Genomic DNA, 8,870 nt, shown 5'->3' with positions numbered 1-8,870 from the left:
CCCGGCCCACATTTATCTACATAGTACAGAGGTGAGGTAGTTAGTTATGCCGACATTACTGGGTACGCAAAGGCGCAGTCTGGATCTCGAAGACCTCGTTTAGAGAAGAGCAAAGACAGACCGGGATCAATAAAACATCTTCTCATTGTAGCTTTGAAACTGGACGCTATGGCCAGGGTCCCCGATGTAACCCTCACGAGATACTCCATAGAAAACAGTCCAAGCAATTTAGAAATCATAACACCCACACCAGGCCAAACCATTCTGTTCAAGATCGCAACCTTTACTATAAATATCGTACCCACAGAACCAATGAGCACATTACCAATTCTCCATCCATCATCCAGGACCCCAAATGCGCATCCACAATACGCGCAACCATATTGCTTGGCTCTCCTCTTTCAGGCTCAGGGTCCTGTTTCGTACCACCTTGGCCTCATACATTTGTAGTTTAAACTTGATTGTCGACGTAAGTGGGTTTAGTGCCTGCCTGCACATGTCTGAAACCGAGCATCTTTACAACGATTGCAGGATTGCGCAGGCGAGTCCTGGATTACGTCAGCAGATGTCTGGAGGTTCATTTTTGAACCGCATGGGGATAGATTGGATTCATTTCTGGAGTATCTCGCCGCAGAATAATAACGCTACAGTTCGATGGGGAGAGCGGATCGCGTGGATGCTGCTCTTTTCGTCACTCGCTGTTCGTGCGAGTTAGTGGGATCGGAGACTGATATACGTAAGCGAGATCGTCTCAGAAATTGCGATGAACACGCCTGGTCGGTGCTCAAGTCGCTGTCGATTTTGTAAAACTGCGACTCACTTTCTATCAATTCTTCGAACAGCCACCACCATCTTATTTATATCATTTCCAGGTTCTGCTCACTCGCTTGTATGTAAACTGTAGATTGGAACTGTGGACAATATTCCAGCAGAAGCAAATGCCACACCATCTCGACTCTACGCAATGCTCCATTCCTGTCCCAAAAAAAAAACCAATGATGATGACCGCATCATCCCTGTCTACGGAGTAAATCGCTCTCGTTCGGCTGAATGCACAATTTGGTCCCTTTCTCCGACTGCAGGTACGGAGGATAGCCGCGCTACGCAGCACAAGCGAGCATGCAGCTCGCATTCCCCGGCGTCATATCTCAGGAGTCGGGGCAGTTGAAGGCCATCCAGGACTGGACCGGCTTCGTTCCTGTCGCCTGATTTTTGTGAGAGGCGCGCCACATGGCATGTTGGCAGGGCAGGCCCACTATGTACTATGCAGTCATTTCCTCAGTAAATAAACTAGTCCTGGGCTCCGTTCCTGAGAGAAGAACAACAATGTCAAGAAGACTCAGACTTGTAGCCTGCAGTGCACTTTGCCGGCAGAGTCTACTTAGACGAGGATTGGCCCTGTTATGGAGTGATGGGCAATGGCTGGCACGATCGTCTGTCTTATCTTTGGCGGTTCACGTGCGCAGCCATTTTCCGTTGGGTAGCCATTTCCCCCAAACGAGACCCTGAAGGTTGGGAAAAACAAAGTCAAGGCTGCTGGCAATACGATTGCGCCGGAAATTACTCCGTGGTCTTCTTATTGCCTACCGGCCTTTCCCCGAACACTGAGACTGGCGCGTGCTTGGATGCTGGATGCTGTCATGACTTTATTTTTGAAAGCATATTTCATATGGAACTACTCCGAGGTGCTGATCCAGCTCATGGATTAGGGACTGGCTCGGCGAACTTTGCGTCTTGACTTTGAAGTTACTCCGAAGTAGGGCCCGAACAAGACAGAGAGTACGCGACGGAGGTTTTTGAAGCCAAGGTGTTCGATTCTAAGTATTCTGGATATCGTAAAGCTAGGCAAGTTCATAGAAGCTGGACTTGCCATTGGTGAGCATTTCGTCATTCTAAGTATGTAAGACTAAAACTGTGACTCTTGTGCAAGAGATCAGTCGACCGCCCCAAGCGCAAAATGCCATTCCTTCCCAGGTTTCCAGGTTCCCTTGCAAGCCGATGACATGCAGACCGGAAGATATCTGCGAGAGCAAGCCCTCTTGGCGGCCCCATAGACTCGATTGGTGCGTCTGTCTGAGGCGCACGCCGGCCTGTTTCACCATCTTCGGGCACTTAACTGCATGCAGACATGCTCTGATCAGCTTCACTGCTCCTCCTCCACCCTTACGTGTCTTCTTCTCAAAATGATCCCTAAAGCGTCATGAACGTGCCAGTTGACTCGGTCCAATCGCATGTCTTGCTTTGATGTCCGAAGGGGAAGGTTGCATTTTGGCTCTGGTTGGTCATGGACCTTGTTGCCCAATCTTGGTCGCTCATATACACCACACGCTTCGGATTCTCCGCAACCCTATGGTTGCATTGGCAATACCCTCTAGCTTGCCCGTCTAAACTCTTAGCCGATTAAAAGGGGCTGCCTTGGTCAAGGTACTTCCAGCTTCCCATGTGCTCTGGTTGTGGTCCCATCAGACTGTGACATGAACAGGCTTCCATAGATAATAAAAGATCTTTGACTGGTAAAATCTGCATTTCCCATAGCGACTCTCATCGAGTCAAAAATAAAGAACAATAAAGAAAGAGGACGATATTTCGTCTAAATGAGCCAGTTCCTCTAGCCGGTAATTTCCTGATCACCCACGCGAATGACCACCTTGACCGCAAGAGCCCGAGCCTCTCTAATACAGCACCCTAGGCATGTCCGCCCAGTTCTACCAATGATGGCATCGTAGCCAACAGAAGCACACCATGATCTCGCCAATGCTTCTTTCTCGGCAGATTGTCGAGCATCGACAACGAATACTTCGTCAACTGTCAGATCAAAGCCGGCATGTTCAAAAACCTTCGCTATGGATGATCCCTCAGGAGCTGGCAAGTCATCTAGTGCAAGATATTTGTATCTGTATGAGCTAGGCAATGGATGGCCTGGAAGCCGTCCGTACTTGAGAGAAAAGGCTTCGGCGGGAGACAGTGACCGCGATCTATCGCCCTTGCCGTCTCCATCAGGCGACGCATTGTGCTGGTATGACGCTAACCCTGGAGGTAACCGGCACGCATGCGACGTCACAAAATTGACGTTATATGTCAGTGGGAAGGAAACGTCGGCTGTGGCCGTGCTTGTCCCCGTCCTCAGCGAGAAACTCATGGTTGCCTTGCGGGCCACAATTGCATGCTGGTTTGAATTTCGCCGCTCTTCCATTGTAGAAAAAGTCAAAGCATTGAACTTGACATCCACTGGTGACTTTGCATCAGGTACATCGTCCACCGGCAAGGTAAACTCGCCACTGACCAACGATCCCAGCCCTAGCGGTGTCGACTCCACGGAGATCTTGTTCCCTTGCTTGATACGGGGTTTCCCCAGGCCGGTCGGCGGCTCACTGACGATCACCTCAAACCAGGCATCGTCAAGGGGCTCTTGGGTTTGATATTCCTTGGGAATGTTCGTGCTGCTGATCCAACCCATGCAAGCCTTGGTTTCGTTCAGAGCGGAAAGGACTCGGCCAACAATGCATTCTTGACTCCACCAGCTCTTCCCATTGAGAGCGAATCCCCCATATAGATTGGCTATCAATCCAAGTCTTGCAATGGCTTCCTGATCATTCTCTAGTACTGTAGCCATGAGCAAGTGGCTGATCGCTTGGCCAGGAACCACAAAGCCAGAAAGCCAGCATCTCGTGATCCAACCACCCATCGCCGACTTAGTATCATCGCTGGAAGGACCGCTGAGGACTACCAGCCGGCGTGTAGCGAGTTTTCTGAATGTGTCGTCTTTGGTGGTTTCCTCCGTATGGCCCTCTACTGAAGCACCACGTGCAGGGCGGTTAAATATCTCCTTGATATCTAGGTTTGAATCGCCGTGTTGTAATTTCGATGCGAAAATTTCTCTGAGCGAGTCAACACGTGGCCAACCGATGTTTTCCGCAAATACCAAAAGTCCTTCGACTTGCTGTTCGATATGAGTGGGTGTAAGTCTGAACATCCCCTGATCATCAGAGTGAGGAGAAGAGGCTACAGAATGCCTGCGTGTTATGCTGTCAAAGAATGAAAAGCGACGAGCCTTTTGAGGTGACTTCTCCTGGGTTGGCGGCTGCGACGGAGCATTCGACACTGCAGCGGATTGGCAGTCGACCCAGGAGATCTTGAAACTGTCGAAGAATCGACGCACCACCACCAAGTCCCAGTCAACTTTAGGATTGCGTAGCTTATCGAAATGGTTGACGTCTTGAGCCGAGACACTGACGTCCTTCGAGCTCTCAAGCAGCCCAACTTTGACAATGGCATCTAGGCGAAGAAGTAACTCTGCAGCTAGCAGCATCTGGATCAGAAACCATTTCTGTTCTAACCCCGGATGGGCCCAGGGTTTGTGAAGGATACTTGGATCAAAGAAATCGCCGTCCACATGGGGAGGAGCTTCCCAGAGAAGCTGTCCTATGCGGAAACGCCAGTCGACGAGACTGAAGTCGAACCATGCTCCTGGTGTCGCTAACACCATTGTTAACGCTTTGATCTCGGCCTTGAGACCGTGCGTGCTATCGAGATCCTTGAGTATGGATCGGGGCGGGGAATGGAGAAACTTGGAAAATAGATCGCTATAGAGGTCCTGCGCAGTTTCTACGTCGAGTATCGTTTTCTGCGTGGTTTCATATAGTAACTTGTGACGCAGGTTTCTCAAGGTCTCAAGGCGGTCGACCACGGCTTTAAAATTGATATCTCGCAGACCAATTCTTTTCCAGGCGGTCGGACCATCACCAAGAAGTTTTTTTCGATCATGTATAGTGCCGTCGAGACACTGCGAGTAGGGCTCATGGTAATGCTCCAGAAGTTCGTCAGCCTGAACGGCCGGTAGGCTATGAATGTGCAGTAGATTAGTATGTGGGTGAGACGTTCCAGTATGAACGAATCGAACGGAATCAGCCACTGGAAGCTCTAGAAAATAGCGAAAGCCCACAGTCCCCGGCTCTATCCCGCTCATAGCAAGCATATTTGGGACTTCGAATATGCCAATATCGAAAGTAGCTCTCTTTGGCGCGCCGGTTCTTTTCCAGCTGTCCAAGAGGAGGGGAGGGTCACCTTCAAGGAAGCCTTCGGGAACGGGAAGATGGGCATGAAGGGTACACAGGGTATATGAAGGATGAGGAAGGAGTTTTCTGTCCCATAGATGCTGAATTGTAGGGTCGTGGTCATCCCATGGGAAGATCACGTGTGGATACCAGAGTCCATGCTTGCCTTTTTCTAGGAGAAAGTATGGTGCTCCGGAAAATATGGCATGAATATCATCCCTGCTGAGATGGGTCTCAGACGACGGTTTGTCGTGAACATCTGCGTTGTGAGATCTAGCAAGAGTGTCGGCGGTAGATTTCGACGCATCCTGCCCTCCGCCGTGCTCGCCTGAATGATGTATATGTCTTGTCCAAGAAGAGCCCAGGCAGTGACCTTTTCGGTCGGGATTCTTTACCGACTGCGCATTCGGAGTCGTGGTAGATTCAGCCTTGATAAGGTTAATTAATATGCACCGTTGGGCAGGAGCGCCACGAAGTGTGAAGTAAGCCTTACATTACTGTGCTCCTCAATTGACGCGTGAGGTACATCTGTTGCGGACACATCTTCTGTTACTGGCGCAGCGCCATGTTTCTGGAAAAAGTTACGCAACGGATTCCTTCCAGATGCGCTGTAATCGCGACTATTTTCCAGCGAGAAGGAAGCTCTCCTAGGCGAGCTCGCTGATGCTTTGCTCGCGCCGGTATTGGAAGGCGCGGCAGTCGAAGCTGAACGACGCCTGCCAGATAATACAGGCATGTTGATTTAGATCAATTTTCAGTATTAGTACCAAGAGTACTTGCGAACGAATGTGTCTTGAGAGCTTGATGAGAGGAGGAGCAGCATGTGATTGCCAATTACTTACGCTACTTCTTGGAGAGTCGCGGTGTATGTCGTTCAATCCATCATAGCATCAGCACAATCATGTAGAGATGAAAGGATCCTTATATAGTCCCAATTGTCCATAAGATATTGACACGGAGTTGAAAACCTGATCTCGTGAGAAAAATTCGACCAAAAATGAACATGTTGAATTAAATCGTACGATCAGATGCAGGTATAGCCACCTGATCGGCGATGAACACTGCAATGCTTCAAACCAGACTAGAAAAACGGGTGACCATCCATCACCGTTTGAATATGAGAAGGTCTCGCACAAAAAGAGCCAAGAAGAGACAAGTAGAATATCAATCGATGATTTGATGGCTTAAAGGTTGCAAGAAGCTGAAGATGAGGGGGAGAGAGCGCCGTGGATAAACGATGACGTTCATTCTGGGGACCCACAAGAGTATCCGGGGTCTCTTCCCGGATCTGGAAGTGCCAGCTTGATGATAGGTCTGGTTTATCACTGACTACGCGATGGAATGATTGAAATATTCGGACTACTATGGACAGTATGATAAAAAAACAGTCATGTTGAAGATTCACTCATTTTGTCCCGTCATTCATGTATATTAGAGATAATAGCATTACGTCCTTCATCATAGGCCTGGTTTTTAAGCATGCTTCTGAAGGAAGCTCAAAGCAGTCTTGTAACCTCTCTCATACTCCTTGCGGACTTCCTCATCCTCAAGGTTGGACCGAGCCGCCATCCAGCCATGAATCTGGGTCGAGAAGGTCTCCACATAATGATCAACCTTTAGGTTGGCACCGAAGGCCTCGACGTCCTTGGGATTCTCGTCCTTGGAAGCCAACATGGCCATGGGAATAGTGACATTCTTAGCATCATTGGGATCAACCATGGCAGGATGGCATTGCACCGCGGCCTTGAACTTAGTGTCCTTGGCAGAGGACAAGCACGCGATCTTTCCACCCCAGCAGTATCCGAGGATAGACCAGGACTCGAAGGCCTTGCCGTTGGGGGCGAGCTTGTTCGCTTCGTCGACGAAGGATGGAATCTTGGGCAGATTTGCAGGAGGAGCAGCCTTGGTTTGGAAGAAATTGCCCAGCTTTTGCTTGTGTTCTTCGGTCTGAGGAGGGAACCAGGTGATGTCCGCGGGTTTGCCCTCGAAGAAGTCAGGCATGAAGACACGATATTTCTGCTCGCTCGAGGTAGCGAGGATATCAGCGCCTTGGATTGTCTGAGGGAAAAAGCCGAAGATGTCTTTTTTTTTTTTCAGTCACTCTTAGTTGTTTTTCTGTGGGCAGAAACGGATGGACGATTGGACGATTACCCACCGTAGACGATGAAGATGGCCTTGGAGGCAGAGTCAGGGCCAGTAACGTCTGAGCACATGTCAGCGGCTCATTGCTTCCAGATCTAGGTTCATAATAATTGACCTACATGTCTTCATTCCATTGATTGTCTTGTATTCACCCTTTCCCTGGTAGCCTTGGGCGACAATGGGAGGGATCCTGAATGCGTGAGACTGATGTCACTCTACTATAACAACAGTTACTGCAAAACCACATACGAGCAGCAAGCCTTGCTAATGCCGGACATGTTGACCGATGAACAATGGAGCGGTCTGAATGCGTAAATGGAGCGAGGTTTCACAGATCCGAGGAGAGACCTTCGGAGAGGGGTAGTTAGAAGCTGTCCGTAAAACATGAAGGGATGGAGAAGAAGCAAACGCACAAAGATATCGCTTGGAACGGTTCGCAATTGATGAAAGCAGCTGAGCACCGTGTCCAATGATCAGATAGAGAGGTAGAAGGATGGTCAGGAGAGAGGATGACGATCTGGGTTGCTGTGTTTCCATCGAACCCCGCCAGATCGACGTCATCGGAACACCGTTTACCCGGCTGCTCCTTTTGCTGTCTTCCGACCGCGGCAACCCCTATCCTATACACATTGATTGGATTCTCCTTTATCAAGAAAATGGCCAACAGGAAGTCAAAAGACACATGCCAGTCGTCACGGAGATGTCAACGAATGGCTCCTTTCTCGTAGACATGTCGTCCAGTTTTCTGCTTCCTTTTCATCACGATGGTGTCTTTCCATCACCCGATTAGAGGAAGCTCGTTTGAACCAACATGGCCCTGGAAACACTCATCAACGTCCAGGTCAATTGGACTAATCAGGGCGTTGGATATGAGAGCTTTGAGCTTGGAGATCCAAGTACTTCATGTTGTCTTTACTCGATACCTCCTGCTCTGAATATTGCGACCATTGGTCTCCTTAGATAGACGTTGTCCTTTTAGGGATAGCTTTTTTCGAGCACCTGCCTAGACGCCATCTTTCCCCTAGAAATTCGCTCGGTTTCGCAATGGCCCACGGCTCTCTGTGAACCTCTTGGAGAATACGAACCCCGTTGTCTGTCGTCTGGTGTCTGTCCATGTTTGAGTTCAATGGCAGTCTGAGTATGACCGTATTAGTATGTGAATTGCTCTTTATTTTGACCGTTCTGCTCAATGAGGAATTACGAAGCGACAATTGGGAGCAAGAAGATGTACCGTCGTCGGCCAAAGATTCCCGCGCGAGCGCTGGCGCGAATGTATTCTCAGTCAACTAGCACAAACATCGATAATGAAAAGTCAACTTGGAGAATCATAAAGGCTGAGCCAGTGGCGAGAAAGCGGAAGGGCCAGTATGCGCTTTGGTTCGCATACATAGGCTAGACAAGCACGTCTTATCTCCACCTTCTAACACGATCCTTGGCTTTCCAGTTTGCATACAGGAGCTTCATCCACGAAGTCGAACTCAACTTCTGTGCGTCAGACCTCTGGAGATAGGAGGAAACTTTCACGACGCGCCGAGCATGATGCGTAGGTCGTCACGTCATTACTATCGGCGGTGGCATCTTAATGGAGTCGATATATTATCCCCTTCACGGGCTGCCAGTCAGGCCTATCATGGCCCATAGGACTGTCCTTCTCGTTCATCCGGCAACCGATAA

General features: G+C 49.4%; 2 protein-coding genes across 2 annotated transcripts; both read right to left on the bottom strand.

Moving 5' to 3' along the window:
* Window positions 1-1,798: 1,798 nt before the first annotated feature.
* On the bottom strand, window positions 1,799-6,264 carry AFUA_6G01950 (uncharacterized protein). Its single transcript, XM_742789.2, has 3 exons — window positions 6,077-6,264; window positions 5,548-6,022; window positions 1,799-5,482 (listed from the first exon to the last, which is right to left on the bottom strand). Exons 2-3 carry the CDS (start codon window positions 5,788-5,790, stop codon window positions 2,609-2,611), a joined length of 3,117 nt encoding a protein of 1,038 aa, XP_747882.1. The 5' UTR covers window positions 5,791-6,022; window positions 6,077-6,264; the 3' UTR covers window positions 1,799-2,608.
* A 71-nt stretch (window positions 6,265-6,335) lies between these two features.
* On the bottom strand, window positions 6,336-7,755 carry AFUA_6G01940 (dienelactone hydrolase family protein). The gene is made up of 5 exons (XM_742790.2): window positions 7,606-7,755; window positions 7,446-7,544; window positions 7,316-7,386; window positions 7,210-7,257; window positions 6,336-7,135 (listed from the first exon to the last, which is right to left on the bottom strand). Exons 1-5 carry the CDS (start codon window positions 7,731-7,733, stop codon window positions 6,528-6,530), a joined length of 954 nt encoding a protein of 317 aa, XP_747883.1. The 5' UTR covers window positions 7,734-7,755; the 3' UTR covers window positions 6,336-6,527.
* Window positions 7,756-8,870: the final 1,115 nt, after the last annotated feature.

This window comes from Aspergillus fumigatus, chromosome 6 (genome assembly GCF_000002655.1).
Source record: "Aspergillus fumigatus Af293 chromosome 6, whole genome shotgun sequence".
Lineage (NCBI taxonomy): Eukaryota > Fungi > Ascomycota > Eurotiomycetes > Eurotiales > Aspergillaceae > Aspergillus > Aspergillus fumigatus.
The sequence above is the reverse complement of the archived record's forward strand: the minus strand, read 5'-3'. Positions and strand labels throughout refer to the sequence as shown.